Source organism: Ambystoma mexicanum, chromosome 6p (genome assembly GCF_040938575.1).
Source record: "Ambystoma mexicanum isolate Mex_15411 chromosome 6p, UKY_AmexF1_1, whole genome shotgun sequence".
In the NCBI taxonomy this organism is placed as follows: Eukaryota; Metazoa; Chordata; class Amphibia; order Caudata; family Ambystomatidae; genus Ambystoma; species Ambystoma mexicanum.
Window position 1 is genome coordinate 109,200,216 of NC_090935.1, and position 23,456 is coordinate 109,223,671.

Below are 23,456 nucleotides of genomic sequence, written 5' to 3' on the forward strand. Positions count from 1 at the left end.
CAGACAGAGACCAGAACCAGGGACCCATAGACTACAGAACTTTGAACCTAGAAGGCCCACTGCAAGCAAAAGTATTCTCAGCAGGCCTTCAGAATCCAGCAAACCTAACCAAACTATTGAACAGCCGGGCGAGCTGTTTGAATTCTTTGCCAAGAACTTTTGCCGGAATCGCAGACCAGACCCAGACCGCTGTGAGCAGAACCAGAGATCCGGATCGCTGTGCGCAGAACCAGTGCCTGATTAAGAGAGAACCGCCGCTGGACGTGTTGACCAGATCCGTGACGAGGCCCATTCATTTCAAAATTAGGAGTGAGTATCCGCCAGAACTGTGCAGAACCCAATCTCTTAGTTAAAATAATCTAATCCAAACTATTTTAACCTAATTAGAACAGCCTCCTAGAAATCGTGTCATCTATCATTTTTAAAGCTGCACAACTGTCGCCTGTCAATTCTGCAGCTGCAAGCTGTCACCTGTCATTTTGAGTTTACTTTAAATCCGAAAAACTACCTTCACAAAATCGTCTATCTCTGGAACCGTTTGTCCTAGGAACGAGATTTAACTTTCCTCTCAAAGCTTGAATCTAAGCTTTCCAACAAGCCTAGAACCGACTTCCTACTCCTTATACTTTTACCGCAATTGCGATTTACGCACTTGCAAAATTTACTGCGATTTGGCCTGATTTCGTCATCTGTAAAAAGATAGCCGCTTTTGCCTGAACTGCTAAAATTTGTTTGCAACCTAATAACCATCCCTGAACCATTGTTAGGGCTGACCTAAACTGATTTAAAGTGTCTACCACTCTTGCCCGTGTTTTAAAAAGCATACCTGTTGTCTAAGCTTGCTGGATGGGGGGGAACTGAATTCCGTATTGTATTTGATTGTATTCCTGAACACTGTCAGGCCGATTCATGGAATTAATGTGCGCCGAAAAAACGGCGCACGCGTGCGAAAACGTGCGTTTCGCAGGGAAATAGCGAAAATCGCAGTGCAAGCGCACATCTATTCATGGAAGTCCGTGTACGCGCAAAATGTGGGATGTGTGCTGAAAAAGTACGCGGCGCACGCTGGTGCACGCTGGCGTACAGGTCATCGAACGCCGTGCGATAAGGCCACAGCGAATTCGCACATAGCGCGGCGCACATAACAAAAGTAGGCGTAACACGGGGCGTCACACGCAGAATGGGGCACAACTCGTGAAAATGTAGGCGTCACGGGGGAAGTACAGGAGGCAAGTGCGCAGAACGCCCACACGCTCGCCTACAACATGGAATCGAATAGGGAAAAACAGCGCACGGCCAAAGACGCGCACAGGCCCATACATGTTCGCCACACGAAAGCAGGCGGTAGCGTCCCTGCGCAGGAAGAAAATGTGCGCCAAAGTTCTACACGCGCGAGAAGGCCCACACGCGATCGGGCCTGGGGGAGCATGTGCGTGTATTTCAGAGGTGTGTAAGAAGTTTCACACGCGATCGGGTCTGGGGGAGCGTGAGCGTGTGCGTGTATTTCAAAGGTGCGTGAGAAGTCCCACAGGCGATTGGCCTGGGCGCGGGTATTTCAGGGGTGTGCGAGAAGGCCCACACGCGATCGGGCCTGGGGGAGCGTGTGCGTGTATTCCAGAGGTGCGCGAGAAGTTCCACACGCGATCGGGCCTGGGGGAGCGTGTGCGTGTATTTCAGGGGTGCGCGAGAAGTTCCACACGCGATTGGCCTGGGGCAGCGTGTGCGTGCATTTCAGAGGTGCGCGAGAAGTTCCACACGCGATTGGCCTGGGTGCGTGTATTTCAGGGGCTCGCGGGTGGTTTTACAAGCAATCAGGCCTGGGGGAGCAGGGTACGTGTATTTCTGTGGCTCGCGGGTGGTTTCACACGCGATCGGGCCTGGGAGAGCAGGGTACCCCTCACTGTCTGCCTTGCGTGTAGAAGAACGCGTAGCCAACATCCACCCACTGTGAAGTGATAGCGTGTGAACCCCAACGCCGGCAAAACACACGCACCGCACCCCACGAAAAGCAACGCCCGTGCGCGACACGTCACAGACGCACATACGCGCTAAGGGCCTTTGGTCCAATGGAATCTCGTATGCGTGCTGACGCGCTTACGCGCTATGGGCCTTTCCTCGAATTACACGCTGACGTGCAGAATTTTCACGTGCCAAATCACTCCGTATCAAGCTGGCCACGCATAAGCACACGGAAGACCACGCTCCTGCCCAGAAGGCCGAACTACTGCTCCCCAGAGCCCCGAGCACGCTCCCACCTGCCATCTGCTGCTGCCTGACTGCCTGCTGCCCACGTGCCCTGCCATTTGCTGCCTGCACATCAGCCAGGGGTGCTGTTGCTGTGACCACCCCTGCTGGAACCGAAGACTCCCGACTGGGATTCCATCGCTCCAGAGCTCAGCCCCAGGACCCAGTTGCCCACCCACTCCTGCCTCTGGGGTTGTCATGTCGTGCACTGCAACATCTGGCACCACTGACAACCCCCGGCCAGAGAGGCAGAGGGGCACCAGCTTCAGTGCCACCGAAGTTGGTGTCCTGGTGGAGCAAGTCGTGGGGCCGTATGATGCCCTCTTTGGAAGTTCCCGCACCGACAAGGAAGGACGGACTCGGATCTGGACTGACATCGTGACTGCCATCAACGCGGAGGGGGTGGCAGTCTGTGACTTCCAACATGTCAAGAAGCGCTGGGAGGACTTCAGGTCCAGGACCCTGAACAAGGCCCGGCGCCTCTTGAAGGCAGCGGATGCCAAGGGGCGCCGGGGCCACTTGTCAGAAGATCAGATGAGCGTCCTGGAACGCATATCCCCAGCGCTCCACGTCCAGGTCCTTGAGAGGCAGACCCGTCTGGAGTCTAGCGGTAAGTGTACATGCATCTTGATTGTGAGCTGTGCGTGTGGTGATGTTTCAGTAGTGTGCAGGTTGCACATCTGTTTGTATGGGGTCGAGTATGGGTGGGGGTGTACAGGGCCGTGGGGCTAACACATGCGAGGGCTGTAATGTGTGAGACATGGATGGTGCTTGTGTGTGTAGGCTTGCATGCCAGATGCAGTTGTGTGGGCACACATGTTTGGGTGAATGTGTATGTAAGTAGACATGTCCGTGATGTCACGCACGTATGTTGTTTTCTGCTGCATGTATCAGCACTGTGTACATGTGCATTTGTGTGTATTTGACAAGGGTGCAACAGTGATGCAACATGGATGCATGTGACAGCGGGATGTGGAAGCCTGATTGGCAGATGTGACATGGATGCCCATCTGTACACTGCGACACTTGGCAGAGGTGTACACATGCATGCAAGTGTGGTGGTGTGTGTACATGTGTGGTGCACTTCCTGTGTTGCATGTGATGTCTCGCTCAGCTTTGCCTGCTCATGCTGTTGTATGGGTATGGATGGTGCTGGCAGTTGCGATATGGCTGTGGTATGGCTCATGTGTGCGAGATGAAATGACATGTGTGTTGGGGATTGTGATGGCATGTCTGAGGTTTGCCAATGCCACTCATGTACAACTGTCATGTGTGTATGTGTCCATTGTACAGTGCCCTGATGCCTGTGTTTTATTTCTCCCTGTCTGCAGCGTCAACTGATGAAGAGGGCGGAGGAGGTGCTGTGGAGCACAGCGGCGGGGAACCCACCGCCAGCCGGAGACGCAAGGCCCGGCTCCCCTCCCATGTTGTCATCTCGTCGAGGAGTGAGGAGTCCGGTGCCGCGTCCCAGGCCACAGCTGCCGGGGGGAGGTCCAAGAGGCGGAGGTTGGAGTTGGACTCCTCGACAGCAGAAGGGGCAGCTGGGACCCCACAGGGCCCAACGGGGGAAGATAGCACGGAGTCATCCAGGTTGGTGGGGGGTTTGGTGGAGGAGGCCGTGCAAGCAACAGAGATGGGGTCTGGAGGTGGGGATCCCACTGGTGCTAGTGGTGCAGTGCAGGACCAGAGACAGGAGGCAGCACAGGCTGCCGCGGAGGTGCCTGTGTGCAATCCTGTCCCTGCATCATCTTGCACCAGCAGGGATGCCTACGTCCAGACCCGTTTTCAGGCAGGGGATGAGCAAACGACAACTGGCCTTCCTCTGCCTGCGGACGTGGCTATCCGGGTCCGGGTTGAGCCTGTCCTGACTGGTGTGGCGTTGCGTCAACGGGCCATTCGAGGTGACCTGCAGTCTTTTCATGAGGAGACTGCACGTCATCTTGAATGGCTCGTTGACCACGTCAGCCTACTGGGACAGGGCACCCAGGCCGGATTCCTCCGTTTGATGGGGCTTGCTACGACCCCCTCCTCAACTGAACCCCCTATGCGCCAGTCGTCCTCCGTGCCATCTTCACACCCATCAGTCACCTGGGTGCCCTGTGGAGCTGCCTCTGACGGTGCGGCCAGGCTGGTGGAGGAGGCATCCCTGCCAGAGTCGGGAGTCGGACGTCCAGCAGGGGTGGCCACATCAACGACTGCACCCCAGCCGGCGGAGGATGTGCAGGCAGCAGGAGGCAGTGCACGGGCAGAGGCACAGCAGCAGCAGCAACGTGGTGGGAGCCATGCAGGCTTGGTGCCTTCAACATCGGAGGGGCAGGCATCGGCCGGAGGGCAGGAGGACCCAGGACAGAGAGTGTCTTCCGTGTGGCAGCGGTTGGGCCACGCCATAGATGAGGAGCGGCAGCGGGCGGAAGAGGCACGGCTCACAATGGTCAGGGCGGAGAACTCCATGCGGAGGGCCCTGAGGCGGGCCGAGTGCCTAGAGGCAATCCGCAGGGGGTTGGAGGTGGACACGTCGACGGCCCTGCGGACCCTCTGGCCTTGGAGGAGGACCGCCTCCGGGACATTGAGCAGGAGTTCGATGATGCCCTGGGCCGGGACATCCAAAAGTGAGCCGTCAGACTAGCCCGCTGCCCTTGTACATAGTTCTGTAGGTAGTGTTGGGTTTCCTTTGTTTTTTGATTTATTTTGGACCTTTTGGACCTTTTGGACATTGGCCACATTTTTGTATATAGTTTATTTTATTAGTTAGTGTTGTTAGATAGGTTTCATTTCTTTTGTTGGGATAATGGACCCTGGCTTGTTCGTCTGTACATAGTTCACTGTTGGATTTTATTTTTCTTTCACAATTTACCCATGGAGCAATGGCTTTCAATTATTATTTCCCATTGGATTTGCTTTTGTGGACAGTGAATTTGGACACCATTACTTTGGATTATGATTTTTGGTTTTGCTTTTTTTCACGGACATGCTTCTTTTCATTTTTGTACATTCCCATTTCTGTTTCTTTATTTTTGAATCTATTTATGTTTCCTTTAATACATTTTTTTTTAATCGAACTTCAATGTGTAGTATCATCTCATTGGTTTCATGCATATCATGATATGGGTTTTGAGATTCACTGACACCCATTGGGTGTATGTGAGGGACATGTGTTTGTTTCGAAACTTGCGATTGGTGTTCTGTCATGTATTTGCCATTTCTGAGTGGGTGGATGCAATACTCGGGTGGGTGTTTTGCATTTGGAGGCTGACCATAGGGACCAAGGATCTAGATTGTGATGACATGTTGGCTGGGGAACATGAGTTGGGGCCTGCTGGCAGGTGGCCCACAGTGCTGGGGGGTGGGGGTGGTGGGAGACATGGGTGGGGGCCTGGTGGAGGGTGCCCCTGCACTGCTGGGGGGGTGGTGGGAGACATGGGTGGGGGCCTGGTGGAGGGTGCCCCACAGTGCTGGGGGTGGGGGTGGTGGGAGACATGGGTGGGGGCCTGGTGGACGGTGCCCCTGCACTGCTGGGGGGTGGGGTGGTGGGAGACATGGGTGGGGGCCTGGTGGAGGGTGCCCCTGCACTGCTGGGGGTTGGGGGTGGTGGGGACATGAGTGGGGGCCTGCTGGCAGGTGCCCCGCAGTGCTGGGGGGTGGGGGTGGTGGGGAACATGAGTTGGACATGGGTGGGGGCCTGCTGGCAGGTGCCCCGCAGTGCTGGGGGGTGGGGGTGGTGGGGACATGAGTGGGACATGAGTGGGGGCCTGCTGGCAGGTGCCCCACAGTGCTGGGGGGTGGGGGTGGTGGGGACATGAGTGGGACATGAGTGGGGGCCTGCTGGCAGGTGCCTCACAGTGCTGGGGGTGGTGGGAGACATGGGTGGGGGCCTGGTGGAGGGTGCCCCTGCACTGCTGGGGGGTGGGGGTGGTGGGGACATGAGTGGGACATGAGTGGGGGCCTGCTGGCAGGTGCCCCACAGTGCTGGGGGGTGGGGGTGGTGGTGGTGGGGACATGAGTGGGGGCCTGCTGGCAGGTGCCCCGCAGTGCTGGGGGGTGGGGGGGTGGGGACATGAGTTGGTGATCATTAGTGCAAGGAGACATGTGCCTTTGCTGGGGGGCATGCCCATGTTGGGTGGGCTGCCTGCGGGACATGACCCGGGATGCAGGGTAGTCCCCTGTGGTGTGGGCTGCCTGCAGGGGCCGTGGAGGGTGTACAGGGAACACCTGGGAGGACCCACAATGCCAAATCACATGTAGGACTCCCCGGCACCCCTGAAATACACGTACCCTGCTGGAATCGCGTGTAAAACTTTGCGCGCACCCCTGAAATACCCGCACGCAGCCCAATCGCGTGTGAAACTTCCCGCGCACCCCTGAAATAAACGCGCCAGGCCAATCGCGTGTGGAACTTCAAGCGCACCCCTGAAATACACGCGCCCAGGCCAATCGCGTGTGGAACTTCTCGCGCACCCCTGAAATACATGCGCCCAGGCCAATCGCGTGTGGAACCTCTCGCGCACCCCTTGTAATGCACGCATCCAGGCCATTTGCGTGTAATACTTCTCGCGCACCCCTGAAATACACGCACACGCTCCCCCAGGCCAGATCGCGTGTGAAACTTCTCGCGCACGCGTGTTCCCGACACCCGTAATACGCGTTCCCCGCTTTGAGTTTGCTGTTTGCCAGTCCGGTAAACTGGTACAGGGTTGGCGCAGCCCTTTGCAATGGTTTTGCGATCTTGATGGCTTTTCCTTGCGCGAGGGCGTTCTTGGGGGCGTAACTGGCGCTGCTGCAGGGTCGCTGCGCCACTCTGCACCACATCTGCTTTTGGAGGCGAGAATCCATGAATACGCTGTGCGTGGAAATTGATTTTATCATACGCGGCTGGCGCAGACATTTGCACGGGTACGCTGTGCGCCAGCCGCGTGCGACACTTTTGTGAGGAATTACATGAAACGGCCTGTGTGTGTGTTACTTCCATCTCCTTGCATTGCATATAAGGGGTGGGGGGTGAATGGCCACCAGGGGAAAAGTGAACATATTATCTCTTGTGAAACCATATCAGTTTATTTTCTGTACTGCATTTATTCCACCTTGCATTTCCTTGAAACCATAAAGCTTTTCAGCTACCTCATCCTCTATACTACTTCTAAGTAACCAAATCAGTTTACCAGTAGAACATTATCCATTGTTGATCACTGTCACATTTTAAGTGTGATATCCAATATTAATTTATTATAAAAGTGTGATAGATAGATATTGTTATATTTCTCAAATAAACCTTTTAAATTTGCAAAACAGACCTACTTCTTGGCTCAGTGGGGTCAGGGGGATTCTAAGAGAGGGGTGTTATATAAGGGTGGTCATCCAGAGTACATGAATCGGACCGAAAAATATCTCAATAAGGGATTCCCTCAGCATCCCAGACTAGGCATTGACATAGCTGTAGTGTTGAAGTGAAGCCGCTTAACATAGCATTGCGGAGCAGCCAGAGATGGAACAATGACCGTGGCAGCAACACAGAAGGTCCACTTTGCTGCCATGAGAGACCAGAGACCATATAAAGACTTCCCGAAGGTAGGGAAAGGGTTGGACCGGCTATTGGGACACGAAGGAAGCAAAACTGAGTAAAGAGATACATATGGGCATCCCAAGTAAAAGGGGATAATAGAATAATTATACAATTTCATACGAACTTTGTGAATCACAAATACATCCCGAGAAACACAAGGGGATAACAGAGAAAATATGAACTTTGTGAATTACACAAGTACATCCTGAGAAGCAAAAGGGGATAACAGAGGCATTATACAATTAAACAAGGTCGAACAGCACCTGGCAGGAGAATACACCAGGTGTGTTCAAGTGGGTATCGGGTGAAACAGGGACAGGTATCCCACAGAAGATCAGGATATGGAATGCATATGAAAGCGGAGAAGTCCCGTTAGTGCACATCAGTATCAGGGATCCTTATGAAAATGAGCTAAGCCCACCAGAGAAGTACACAAGGGTCCACACCAGAACAAAAGACATATATAATCAGTGTGCTGGAGCCCAGAGTGAATCGCGGAGACCCTGAGAAAGTATAAAAAGATCTGGAACTCAGAGAAAAGAGAAACAAGCCATAGAACACAACAGCAAGACCCAGAAACAGTCCAGAGAGATCTGGGGTCAAGGTCGAGAAGGAGAAGAAACACTAGAGATCAGAAAAAGGGGTCAGGACCCTTTGCTTGAAAGAGAAAGAGAAATATTTTTTTGAACTCTAAAATAGGTAATCGAGTATGGCAGGTTAGTGAACCAAACTTCATATCACATTGGTGACCTGGGGAGATTTTCGACTTTGCGTTTTGTAAGGAGTAAAGTCTACGTTCAGATATGGGAGGTTATTTCAGGGGTGCGCGAGAAGTTCCACACGCGATTGGCCTGGGCGCGTGTATTTAAGGGGTGCGCCAGACCTGATAGAACATTTGTCAAATGAACCGTGGACAGAGGAAGAGGTTCCCTCCAGAGGCCTGGGAACTGTGTTGTGTATATGTTGGAATGAACATTCAAGAAGTGAACTTTGAAGTTAAAAAATCTTTCACAAAATCGAGCCTTGGGGTTTATATCCCGAAAGAGAGGGGCCTCCTTCTGGATTAAGAAGACACCCAGTTTTCTTTAGTTAGTTTAGAATGTAAGGGACGAAAATAGGTTTGGACAACCGATGGTCGACGTTTGAATTTACGGACATCCTGACAGTGTCCTTATTATTTTTGTTGAGGTAGGGCAACCCCCCTCATAGTAATAGGGTAAGACAGGCTTTTCTTTTCTTTCATTTTTATAAATGAAAGTCTTTGCCAACAAACATACCACCACTGTGTCAGACTTGTACTACAGCACCCTTACAGTCACCTTGTCTGTAACATTGGTTATTGCAGTACAAATCATGAAGTAATAGAGCTCGGTCCTTTCAAAAGATGATAAGAACTGAGCAGACACTCCAAATGAGAAGGATAATGCGTTAGTTTTGAAGGTGAATACATACCCCAGGAACCAAATTCTTAAAAACGAGGGCAAACAAAAGTATGCAGAGGAATTGCTTTCAGTATTTCCGCTAGATTGAGAAGGTGCCCTGCACATTTCCAGGTAGCTGTGTTGCACCATCAAAGATGGGCTGGCCAGCATCTGTTGGGGTAGTTATGGGTCCCACGGGTAAAGAGAAGTTTGAATTGCACACCATATTGGTGGCTGCGGTGACAGCGAGGTTGACATAATGTGGCAAATTAACATGAATCCAGTGTAGCTAATGGGAATGAGATGAGCAACATTTTTAGTGTTGTTTGTGTTTTAGTTGGTACATTTTCAAATTGCGTGTGCGCAGCAAGATACATGTCAAAACTGCTGCTACAATATAAACGCAATATAGGTGTGTCAGGCCACAAAGCGCTTAACCAGGCATCAAGGAGCTCTACATGTGCATGTGAGGTAGGAGATTTGCAATGGGAAAATCAGTGTGAGGGGACGCGTTAGACCTGAACATACCTGTATAGGTACACATACATTGGGGTCACTATGTGAATAGGTTTGGGGGAGCATGAATATACAGATCTGTTTTGCTGCAGAGTTCTCCAATAATTTATGAATTGTGCTGGCTGAAAACTTGGGTTGGGAAATTGATATCTGTTTGACTGAGAAACTAGTTTTACAAGGTTGGGGAAAGACAGCAGCAGCTGTGATGAATATCAGATGTCAGTTTCGGGCTGGCCTTTTGTATGGCCTAGATGCATTGTGAAGGGGAGATGCAATATCAAAGTATATAGGAGTCTGTAATTGAATAACGGGAGGATTTCCGGCCACCTGGTAGGGCTGCATTTTAGAGACGGACAATTAAACCTGATGCGGGTTGCTTGCAGGAAATGGAGCACTGATTGATCATGAGTTTTCAATAGAGTTGTCAAGGTGTGGTTTGGGACAATGTGGGCTGGCATGGTAAGTCGCATAGTTTAGAATGAAATGTGGACACCTACATGTTTGGCCGATAAAACAAAGGAAGTTTGTTTACTCTCTTCTTCACATCAATGGCATTGTCATAGAATAGCAATGTGCATCACAAGTAGGGGTAAAGGTTTCTATCCAGATGGAACCTGTGATGATTGAAATTGTTTTTAAGTTGTATAAACTGTGTAACTAGGAGATGAGGCCAAATATTTAAAGGCCCCAGAGAGGGGTGTAGTGTAAATATGAAACATGCAATTATAAGTTAAAGAGCATGGTGCTTAGATTAATGTATCCAATAAGAAGTGTGGGAACTGAAGGGAATATGGTTACATTGTATAGGATTAACCAATCATGGGTCGGGGGTTGACTCCAACAAAACCTTTGGGAGTGTTAACTGTTGCAAATTGTAAAAAGAATGTGTGTTCTTTGTGTGGTTCAGGATGACAGGTTGACAGGATGACAGGTTAGTTTGACTCTTTGATGTCATCTAACCCCTCCCGGCCATTTGTACAATAAACTTGCTTTACAGGCAAAGCATGTACGTACTCTTTAAGGGTGGGACTGCTTTTGGTTATGGTGATCAAAAGGCCTACTCCTACACATCCTTGGCTACATTAGTGTCGGTGTTGGAACTTTGTGTAATGCTGTAAATAAAAAAAAAACATTTTTAAAGACAGAAATGCAAGAGAGCAGCGGTTCATCCTGCTGCTTTTCCACTTCAAAGAGAATGTATGAAAGGCTCAGAAAAAAACCTCATGCTTTCTGCCTTCGCCTTGCATTGAAATGTACAGAAATGATCCCTTACATTCAAAAGTGCTTTGTGAATTGGAATGCAAATTGTGACTTGTGTTGAGATGCGCAATAGCATCTGGAAAGAATTCCTTTGCACATCTCATTACTTGTGAAAAATAGGTTTTCAGAATCTGTCAAGCTCATCTGATCTCACTGTATAATACAATACTGCCTCTCACTGTACATCACCATCATTTCTTGAAAGTGTTTACTTTCTCACATTCTGGTTGCATTTTTAATCCCATTGCCTGCTTTCTTTTCATGTATGCATTTTGAGTGGGAATGGCCTCTAGCTATCTTATTTGCAGGTCTGAATATTTGACACAAAATAAATGTTTTTATTCATCAATTTTAAATGTTCTTCACATCATGAATAATACTCTTCAGGCTGCGCCAATAAATAATTAGGTTTGGTGAACATATTTTGTATATATCTAAATCTTTGAATTACCGTAGTAAGCTCACATCGATTAGAATTCTGGTGCTTGAGGACCAATTAGCATGGAGAAAATAAAGCTGCACTCTTTCTCCTTTTGCAAAACATTTTTATACGGATTAAAAAAAAAACATGTTTAATCATGTGATTTGTGTACTTTGCAAATCTGGTCTATAATATGGTCATGGGTTGAAATTGCATTTTGGCTGAGTGGCAAGACTGACTATGATTTGAACACAAAGGGCCTCATTACAGGTCGGGCGGTCCGGAATTAACAGTGGCGGTAAACCCGCCGTTACTGTTAATTCCGGACCGCCCGATCCAAAATCCCGCAGGCGGGAGGTGGCATTCCCGCCAGGTCTGACCTGGCGGGTTTAACACCGCCCGCCTGCATGTGGACGTGGAAACATCACCACCATCACGAGATGGTGCCGGTGTTGCCACTTCCCCCATTCCCATTGAGTCCTATGGGACTCGATGGGAATGGGGATTTACACCATTCCGCCTCCGGGATTCCCAGGACACCAGGGTCGTAATGCCCTGGTATTTCCGGGAGTCACGGAGGCGGAATGGTAATACGAGTCCGGCAGTAACCAGGTGGTTTTACCGCCTCAGTTACTGCCGGACTCGTAATGAGGCCCAAAGTGTGTGATCCTAGACCTCTCATTAAATGTCATAGTGCCTAACCTGTAAAAAGTGCAAGTCCCTAAATACTTAAAAATGGTCAGTCTTTAAAAGTGATCTAGTTCTCAGAGTAAATTTAGGTTTAAAATTTTCAAGAACAGATATTGTGGAGATTATTCACTGTTAAGATGTTCAGGTTGTTCAGTTGGATCAATGCAACACACTGGTTTGGAGAAGTGGGTCATAAGAAAACACTAAGTAGCATCCCTCTCTCCTCTCCAGTGGGCTTTCCCTCCATAGCCCAGACATTCCCAAATCCCAGGTTTCCCAACTTGCAATAGATGACCCTCTATATCTGTCTAAATGGCAACAAGGGACTAAAGGGAAGAACATTATCCACACGACTCCCCCAGAGAGGCCATATCCTACCACCGCCTAGGATTGTCAAAGAAGCTTGATATGTAAAGTGCCAATCTCAGCTTCGCTGGTTCAGTCTCAGCCTCAGTTGCTCCCTTTCATGCCTCTCCCTGATTTTACGATCTCCTTTTCCAAACTATCTCTACCTTCCTATTCCCTCCAGTCTTCCTTCAACCTCACTTTCTACTCTTACCTTTCACCTCCCCATCTCCTTACCTCCCAATAAGCCACTACCTTCTCCGCACATCTCCCTACACCCACTCTTACCTCTCACTACACCCCCGCTTCTCACCACTCACTACACCTCCTCTTCTCTCACTACACTTTGCACACTCTCCACGCATTTGTCACTACCTTCACCCCCTCCTGCTTTGCCCCACCCACACCTTTACTCCCAATACCGCTTTGCTGTCTCCCCACCATAAACGCTCTCTCACTTTCAAACACTCTAGTTCCTCTCTACATTTCTCGCTCTCTACACTTCTCCCTCTTTATCACAAGCTTTATTTCTCTCTCACCTTTTACAGAGCCCCCATCCTCACAATAAACTGCACACAAATGTTACCAGTTCCTCTCACGAATACTTAGTCCACACTCTACTCAAAGCCTTACACCAACTCTCCAACACTCAGCTCCTCAGCTTTGCCTGGTATCTTGATCCACCTTCACACCTCCTGACCTCACCCCTGCAATCCACACTCTTCCTCTTTCGGTTTCCTTTCATACTGTGGTCCTGCTGGTTCTGTTTCCCCTTCCACCTTCCATTGGCAGCAGGGCTCTCCTGACCCAAGGAATCAATCTGTGCCTGCCCCTTTCTCCCCCCAAAGGCTGGTTTACACTGCTGGGTCTCTTTAAAAACCCCTCTAAGTTTTCTTCCTTTTCGAGCACAGTTTTGGAAACAGCCTCTGATGGTGTGGTATCAGCCACGAGTTCAGGCTACTTATTCTCCTTGTAGCTTTCCTCAGGTTCATGAGAGTTGTGTTGACAATTTAATTTGAGGAGGGTTTCTGTGTTTCTCCTGCAGACTCTTCTCACTCCCAGTTAGGTTTTCTGTTGCCCCAGCATTCGCTTTGCATCCGTCTGGGGATTGAAGGTCGGGTGTTTGGCGTCTCATTTCTGGCTGGCATGGAAATTCCCAGTACCTATCTGGTCTGTGATTGATTCTGTTCTCTTGGCTCCAGCTCGGTTTCCCTTCGATGCTCACAGTTGCACTGTGGGAGTTGGAATCCTGTTACAGAAAAGAGACCTGTGGCCAGCAAATGTAATGGGATGTATTGGGTGATAAAGGGTGGTACTACAGATAACATTTGTGACACAGGTTGTGTCTTCATGGACTGCCTTCCCCCTGACAGTCATGACCACGCCCCTCTCACACTGGCTATAGCGATGCTTCACATGTAATCATAGTGGCCATTGGTTTCTTACCCAGCACAAAGTCAACAGTTTCTTGGCTCACTCGTGACGACACCACTTGAAAACCATGACCCTACTTTTAATGTCCATATATGTTCAGACATGTGCACCTTCTTGGCAACTTCTGAATGTATGTATCCTTCTGAACTGTGGCGTGTTTACCCTCCTGGTTGATTCCTCTCTGTCTCCTGTATCCATGATTGAGCACATGTACATTCAATGATGCTGATGATCAGTGTGATGCATCTATGACTGTTCTGTGTGTACTTCATCACTTTCTGATCCCTGGCCTGTATTATTGCTCATCTACGTATACCTTTCTCGGGGCTTGTATCCACACTAGGGGGCACGCATTTCACTGGCAGCTCCTAAGTGCATAACAACTGAAAAGCCCAAACCTGATTTCTGGCATATGTTCTTTCCCTGTGATGTTTAATCTGCACTCTGCTTCTACGGTGGCGTGTGTATACCATTGTCATGTGGATACTGATCTGTGTCCTACATCTGTACTACAGCCCAAATAGCTTCCCATTAGCTGCTATTGTTAAAAGTTGCACCCTCATCTAAAACAGATAATGCCCTGCTTAAAATGACACCATTACTCACATTCCAAAACATATGAGGGAGGGGTCGGTGGACGTGTCGCATTTTCCAATGCTTATTTCATTAGTTGCCACGGCAACATATCAAACTATGGCTTGTAATCATGAAAGGTGGGGGTAAAAGGGGCAACCAGAGATTATTTGGCCCCTCCATTCTTTTGGTTCATGGGGCCCAATGTTTCCTGTACAGGGGCCCCAAAATCCCCTAAATGGCCGTGTTCATTAAGCAGAACCCGTGAGGGTGTACACAGCAACGGATAGAGAAGCGTGTCAACCAACCTTCCCATCTCATGGAGTAGAAGATGAACGCTAAGAATCTGTGTATTTATATTTGCATTATGTCACTCCACATCTGACAAACTCATGGCGGGCCAGGCATCCTACATATAGCCATTTAAAATGTCATTTATAATCATCACCAGGGCCAAATAATAACAAAAAAGCCATAGTTCTGTTACTTTTTTTCAAGTTTTTTAGTTGCTTCCCTTTATTTTTTTCCAGTGGGATCATCTAAACTAATTACTGCCTTTTTGCTACAGGCAAGATTCAATGCAAATGTAGATGTACAACAGCCAGCAACAAATGATTAAGAATGGCAACAAAAGGCATCATAGTCATTGCACCCAATGCCACACCGGACGGAAAAAAGCATCTCTTTTTTTTAACGGGAGGGTCCTACCCAATCTCCCTTTTTTTAACCTTTAAAACCCATTTTAATTAAACTAATCCTTTTACCTTTTTTTTAAAAAAGCATTTGATGCTTTTTTCCCTCTGGTATGGCATTCAATGCTATTGCATTCGATGCAATGACCAGATATCTCTTTTAATCGGCATACTGAAAGGTTAAGTGCCAGCGATGTTATAGTACAGTGAAAGATGTGGGCCAACAGAAAGCCAGACACAGGCCAGTTAATACAATTAATACATTTCCAAAATAAAAAAGGCAGGAGTTACTCACAACATGAAGTCTTGCTCCCAACATGGTTGGCCCCCTCGCACTGCGACGGTTGTGCTTTTCACGTTTTGCACTTTTAGAGTGATGTAAGTGTTGAACTTGTCTGCAAGAAAGAGTGATAGGATGCTTAAGTCCCCCCTTGGTCTGGCAGGTTTTCAGTCAGTTATAGGAAAGGTTGACACCACCACGAGCTCCAGTGAAGAAGCAAATCCATTCATTGATCTGCTCAGAGTGGCCTCCAAAGAAGCCTGCCTTCAAGGTTCCTTGGCCAATCAAAACAGATTATCCCAACTTTCCAGTGTCTGCCCACACTACTGCCCTAAAGTACTTGTCAGAGGGATTCATCTGGAATATTCTGGCCAGCCTGGCTCATGTAGAAATCTCCCAGTGTATATGTGACAAGGACTTTCAAAACCACATTGATTTGTTTTTAAACAGCAAACATCACGTGGCCAACACATCACCCCGACCTATGCTTTCCACCCATCATCAAAAGTTCATAGGGTGCTATCCGCGTTTCGCACGCCGGCGTATCATGCAATACACATTTTGTAAAAACATGCACATTCAAGCCTGTGGAGATAAAGGCACTGCAGCTTCTGCAGGGAAGGGACCACAAGCCCCCAAGACTCTGCCCCTACTGCTACTAGGGGCTAAATCCGCACCTGCAAGTAAAAGCCCCTGAACGAGTCCTTAAAAGAGGTTCTGTATTTAAGGGCATGTCAGGATAAGCCTGGCCAGCACATCCAAGGGAGTCTCCTGGCCGCCACTTCATGACCAGTGGTCCAGCCAGTGACCAGGCAGCGGTGGCCATCCCATTAGAGACCATCTCGAGCTGAGGCTTCCGGCATTCTTCTGGCATGCGCTGAATTCCCCCTCAATCCAGGCCCATAACATGCCAGGGTAACAGGCTACTGTCTGCCCACGAGCCCTATAATTTACAAGTCAAACAGCCTCCGGATGGGGTACGTCCATCCCTCTGGATTCCCGGGCCTATTACCGAGGTAGGAATTTGTTTTAGGGGATGGGGTTCAGCTGGGGAATAGTTCTGTTTTCGGTAGGCATTGCAGGTGGGCTTGGTGGGTTCATCTCTTTATTTAAAAAATAGGAGCAGAAAGACGTCCTATTAAACTTTCCGGGGATGGCACCTCAAGTCACATTAAGGAACATTACAACATTTTCAGCTTTATCGTGTCCCCCGGCTGGGGAGTCAAAAGTGACCAGTCAAAAAAGGTAGTGCCTGTGGGTCTCCCAAAATTAGAGGCAAGGACAGAGTACTGCAGAAAAAAGGATTTTTTTTATTTTTTATTAATTTGTTTAGTTGAAAATACAACTTTTCAAATTACTTTTTCTTATACAACTTACAAAATGAACTCAAGACAAACATCTGCAATCACCCAAACATAATACATTATTCAATAGACATACATTTAAAAGGGAGAGGAAAAAAAAGAAAAAAATAAACAATTCTTAAGCATGATATTCAACGGGATTCTTTTCGCATAAATTGGTTATTTCCTGATGACTCTGATTTGCTATAGCTGGTAGTACTAGGTCAAGAAATTGTATTATCGCTATTTGCATTACGACTCTTGGATTTGAAAATAGAAGATACCATAATTGTTCTCTATTCATATAGTCTTGCACAACCAACTTCTTCTCAAAACATCTCCTTCTTACATCGTTCAGAGCAGTACAGTCAACTAAGAGATGTTGCAGTGTCTCTCTTTGATTGATATTTAGACAATAACGACAGATGTTCAATTTCAAGACAACGCGCTTCCTTCTACACAGTATGTCCCTGGTGTTCCACTGATTCAATCTGAATCTCTAAAACTTCCTCCGAAAATGCTGCGATGGGCATTTTGTGAGATAGTCAGACATGACTCCATACTTTTTGGTGCCAAACAAGTGTGTACTGAAATCCTTAAATTTGGAGCACTTCACCAAATTATCCGACTAATCATGCTGAAAGATTTTTACCTTTGCTCGGTCTGGGTGGTTTATGAGGAGGTCAATTGTTACAGCGGCATCAGCAACGGCATTCAGAAAATGACTTCGCCACCTAATGGTGAAAGTTTTCTTGGATGAAATTAATTCAGGTGCTGTACATTTCAAGATGGATACTTTTTATTAGCCCCTCCAGCATTTTGCGTAAAAGAGCACATTGCTTCCAAGTCACCTGTGAGTACAGTGACAATAGACCCAGTTCATGTCGCAAAATCACTATTGAAGTACTGCGCTGCAAATTCCGCAATGTTTTCCAATATTTGGACTCAATAGCAACCCCAAAACATACGATCTTAAGGTAATTAAGCTTCTATTCTATACAAGATAATTGGAATGACTTTCATCTTATAAAAAGTCAAAGTATGTTTTAAAGAAAACTTCCCAAACTTGGATAAAAGTATTTTCGATTGAGATATTAAAGATTGCAATTTCATTGTAATCTCACAAGTAAATTGTTTAGCGTTCTCTTGTGGTGAATTATTGTACCCAAGTATCTATACTGAGGCACATTTAAAAGTTCACATTGTTGTAATTGTCATGTGAATTTATATTTTCGAGACAAATTACTATTATTACAAACCATAGTTTGTGTTTTCTGAGTATTGATGACTAGGTTGTTTTCCGGGGCATAACACCCCACTTGATCAAGCATATTTTGGAGCCCTCCCGGGGTTTGAGACAATAGTATCAAATCATCCGCATATAATAAATATGAGGACGTTCTGTTCTGTTCATTTGTACTTACGCTGCAGGAAGGAACGTGTGTGAGTGTTCACTGAATCCAGCTCAGCACTGCGAGTCTCCGAGACTCTTGCTGCCTTGTGCTCGCTCCCAGGAGGGGGTGGAGCCTATTGGCAGTCACGTGCTGAATCACATGACTTTTTTCTGCTGTAAAAGCCGTCCACAGTCGCCCAAGTGGCAAGGACGTTCTGTTCATTTGTACATATGCTGCAGGAAGGAATGTGTGTGAGTGTTCACTGAATCCAGCTCAGCACTGCGAGTCTCCGAGACTCTTGCTGCCTTGTGCTCGCTCCCAGGAGGGGGCGGAGCCTATTGGCAGTCACGTGCTGAATCACGTGACTTTTTTCTACTGTAAAAGCGGTCCACAGTCGCCCAAGTGGCGAGGACGTTCTGTTCATTTGTACTTATGCTGCAGGAAGGAACGTGTGTGAGTGTTCACTGAATCCAGCTCAGCACTGCGAGTCTCCGAGACTCTTGCTGCCTTGTGCTCGCTCCCAGGAGGGGGCGGAGCCTATTGGCAGTCACGTGCTGAATCACGTGACTTTTTTCTGCTGTAAAAGCCGGCCACAGTCACCCTTGCGACGTTAAGTCCGTCAGGGGTAAAGGGCGATGACTGTTGTGTGGCTGTTAGGTGGCTTACTCAAGTTGACTACAGCAGAGTGTTGTGACTGTCATGACGGCTCAATCAGGCATAGGAGGCCAGGACGGCCCAGTAACCCGCCGAAAGACCATCCAGCAACGTAGGATGCAGAATCCCTGGACTGCTCTTAAAGCGGACTCGTCACTCGAGACTTTGGAGGTAAGCTCTGCGTCACGTAAACGTGCACCAAAGAAACATTTGGAGTCTTGCACACACTTGACCTCCATTGATTGTGACAAATTGCACACAGACGGTACGCTCCCTGTAATAACAAACAAAACTTTTGAAGGTTTATCTACTAATGTACCTGAAGCCAGTGCAGAAACATCCATACTTGAGAATCGGGCCAAAAATGCAGGCTCAATGAGTCTTACCATTCCACTCGATAAGGCTGACACCTTAAACTGTCCGTCGCTGTATGATCACGCTGACCGAAGTATTGATGCAACGTCTGCCGACGATCTCGTTATCGATGAGGTGCGGCAGAGTCAGGTAAATAATCCTGCGGATCCTTGTGTGTCCGAATTCGCCTCAGAGAGAAGTTGAGGCCACAGCTGCAACGGCAGACTTGGATAATGAGGCTGTTCACCCCGCCAGTCCTCGACAAAGACCATTATTATCTCTACTTGATTTACGACCCTTTGAACGGAGTGCAGTGAGACCAGCCCCACCTAATCAAAACCAATCTGAAATGGGTGATGAGTTTTTCACTGCATTCGATCTAACAGATTCAGAGTTAATGGAAGCTTCGCAAGATGAGGAGGATAATGTATCACTGAATGACTCGGCCGTAACATTGCCGAAGGCCTCAACAGTACTTGAAACTTTCATTGCTGACAACGACGACGACACTATCCTGGCTGGCAGTTCATCAGTAGCCAATATAAACACCAAGAAACATATGGTTTCTGATAACATAGAACTAAGTAGTGCCACGTCGAGAAATTAACACCAAAACAATTACAGAATCACCGACATGTGCTATATTCACATATCCACGGCCCCATTTTTCTGAGAAAGACAACGTTATGAAACAAACAAGCAGTTCAGTATCCGTTCGTGTAGATCAAAGACCTCAAATTGACTCACTTCATTGCAACCTCAAATCCAGCAATGAAATTTCGGAATCATCTTGTGGGGTGCAGAGGGATGTCTTAACGGGAAATCTCATTTTGACCGGTCAACCAACAGGCAACAACTGTTCCTCCAATGATGGAGTAACCCAGGAAACAAGCCACTTGTCACAAATCTCGCATTCAACATCACAAGACACCTCCAGTGTGTGTACCGAGAATCAGGGGAACGCGTTCAATTCAATTACCCTCATCAAAAGTCGCTTCAATGAATGCAACTGGGGATTCACTATTAACATCTGATCCCCAGTCAGAATCAGTAAACAGCATTCACTCAAATTCAGCAGATAAGCTCGGTGTTGAGTCGAAACCCAGTCTCTCATCAGCCGCTGCTATGCAGATATACAATAATGTATTGGCTGCTTCATCTGCAGCTCTCTTGCCATTCTTGAAGATGTATGAGTCCGTTCATGAGGCTCATAAGGATCAGACCTCACTTATAATTTCATTAAAAGAAAAGATGGACAGTTTTGACTCAGCCACAAACTTCTTACAAGCTCAGCTGACGCAGGAAGCTGCACGAACATTGTGGTGGCAAGAACGCCTAAGCGATCTTGCCGCACGCCATCATTGTCAAAACGATTCTTTATCTGACGGCTTACTTGGGGCAGTGAAGTGGATGCGACATTCGTCTGCTGTGACAAATTCTAAAACCGAATCTCGACCAACTGTCTTATTGTGCGAGGGAAGATCTGATGTAACTTCAACCCTCATTGTTGAACCCACGACTCAGGACCCAAATAATTCTCAAGAACGGTCTATAAATAGACCTGAAATAAAATTAACATCCAAGGTGATTTGTAAAACAACTTCTCATTCTGGTCTAGGTTCCTTTGTAAGTGAAATAAACTCTGATATACCTTGTAATGACCTAGGTCCAGTTCAATCAACGTGTCAACCAATGAACGAACAACCTTTAAAACACACATCTACGATGTCTACGGCGTCCTTTGGAATTTTCCAAGGACCAGCTAAATCATTAGAGGAAACGTTAAAGAAGGTTGACAGTGTTTCGAAACGACCATTGGTTCAAACAAGACATGGAAAAGGAGGGCAGGCAATCAGGAAAGGAACACGGTCTCAGAAACCACAAAATTTTATTCGAAATGTACCTGCAGACGCCAAGTCAGGTCTATTTGACCGGGTCGAGACGTCTAATCTGAACGCCCCGAACATCATATAGGATGGAGAAAATCAAACAAAGGACCTTGGCTCATATGCAGTTCCTCCTAGTAAGCGTCAAAGAGTTGACTCTGATTTGGAAAGTATCACAAGCAATTCTCCCAGATCTACGATCGACATCTGTGATCTTTCCACATATTCCGATGATATAGCGAATGAACAACCTGCATCTAATTCTGGTATGGCTTGGGAAGCCCCTGAAGCTCGACGCCCATCGATTTTAACCTCTGACTCAAACAGGAACAAGAAGCTTGATCATAGGCCAGGGACGTCTGAGGAAAATAAGGAAAAGATGCCATCACGACTGAATCCAAAACACACCAGCTCTCAAAAAAACAAGCCAGCACGTTACATATCACGGTCCTCTACATCATTGGGATCTGGTAATAATCTTGCGACTTGTAAACTGAGATTGCAAAATCTCCATCAGGGCGATGACGACTTGAACTTGAATCGCAGCAATGTGATGAAACTACTTACCTGCATTCCTTCACTTCGAACAATCACGTCTGATGACATACGAATTGTGGAGTATGCAACTGAACGATGCTGCGACCAAGTTGTATTGCATATCTCGTCAGCTCTAGTTCGTAACACCATCTTGAATGCTGCAGATGAACTACTGAGCTTTGGATTTGACATTTCACTTGAACCATCTAGTTCCGGCTCCGCCATGTCAAAGTCCAGTCCAGAGCACGTCGCTCTCAACAAAGCGGAACAAAGATGTTTTTGATTTACGCCGGAACCTGCATAATGCGGATTCTCAAAGACCGCGTTCGAATCGGACCGCAAAACACAACATGCGAAACGGAAAAGTAAACCGGCATTAGCCACCAGCCATCACAAATGAATGTTTGCGAGAATTTCTTTCTTGGAATACCAGAGGGTTCACCCATTTATTCAATCAATTTGACGTGGAATTGGGAAAGGTATTTGTAATCTGCCTACAAGAGACATGGTTAAGCGTGCCCCCGGTCAGAGATGGATTCGTGATCTTATTAAATCCAGCAATTAAAAATGCAAAGGGTCGTCCTTCCTCTGGCCTACTGATGATGATCAGGATAAACACATGGTGGCAGCTTATAGACTCATTTACTCCCAACCCGTTTGTGCAAGGAGCCTTACTGCAATCAAACAACCAAAATACAGGGACAAGGAAGCACTTGCTTAATTTTAAATGGGTATTGGAACCCGAATAAAATCAACACAAAATCCTTCCTTGATTCAATGATTTATATCATTGATAAAGCCATACTGAACTACAATAATCTTTCAATCATTTGCGCCGGTGATTTAAACTGTGCATGGTTTAAATACGATCATGCTAACCAGATATATAAGTTAGCTCCGACCAACGAAATAGTCTGTCGTGGGCACAAGTGGAGTCAGGCGCTTTTTATTCGGAACTGTCAAATGGTCCATGGACATGTGTCAGGAGATCAACCACCCAGACAAACATGGTCGAACAACAAGGCTCATTCAATCATTGACTACTTTTGGGTTTCACAAAATCTAATTGAAAAAGAATTGTCATTATCAATTCTACCTATGCCAAATAGTGACCACAATCTTATGCGGCTCACTTGTACAGTGGAATGGTCAACAGAAACTAGATCCCATGACATTCCTGTTTTAGTGAATGCTGGCGGCAATCGTCTTAGGATCGATAGATCAAAAATACAAAAAAATCAATCAAAATTTCACTAATGACGAAGAATCGTCGGTTGAGTACGTTCCCTTGTTTTCAGATCTTGTAACTGTACGAGCGTCAAACTCCATTATGGGTCAAAAACATAAACATCTTTCATCAATGATACTGATGCAAGCCAAAAAAGCGATGCAACGGGATGTGAGGAACCTGAAGAAGAGGCATATGATCGCCAACGATACAACCTCCATTAAAATTCAAATCCATAAACATCGCCAACTGTATCGAAACTGGCTAAAATCTCAGAAATTCATAATAGAACAAGACAAGGCAGAGTTACTAATGAAACAGATAGTCCAGAAGAACACACGTGAAATATGGGCAATCCTCAACACTGGTAACTCAAAATATCAGTCCATCGTAACAAACGAGATTGATTCAGCGCAATGGGAACTTCATTTTGCAAACATTTTCAGCAACCCACAATACGAAGAGGAAGGTTGCGTTGAACAAAACCTTCCTTCATGGGATATGCGAATATCTGCTGAAGATATAAAAACGGCCATTCGGTCTTTGAAGAATTCAAACGCCGCCGGTCCAGACTTAATAACCAATATAATGCTGAAAAACAACAAAGTTGAATGGGCGAAATTCATA

At 47.3% G+C, this 23,456-nt stretch overlaps 1 protein-coding gene across 3 annotated transcripts in view; it reads right to left on the reverse strand.

The window, feature by feature from the left end:
- LOC138511252 (protein unc-13 homolog B-like) overlaps positions 1 to 23,456 on the reverse strand; it is a 2,171,549-nt gene that overhangs the window by 1,672,857 nt on the left and 475,236 nt on the right. For all 3 annotated transcript variants that reach the window (XM_069626798.1, XM_069626797.1, XM_069626799.1), the window contains exon 3: positions 15,449 to 15,548. In XM_069626798.1, coding sequence (XP_069482899.1) covers positions 15,449 to 15,548 — 100 coding nt within the window. The remainder of the gene's footprint in view (positions 1 to 15,448; positions 15,549 to 23,456) is intronic.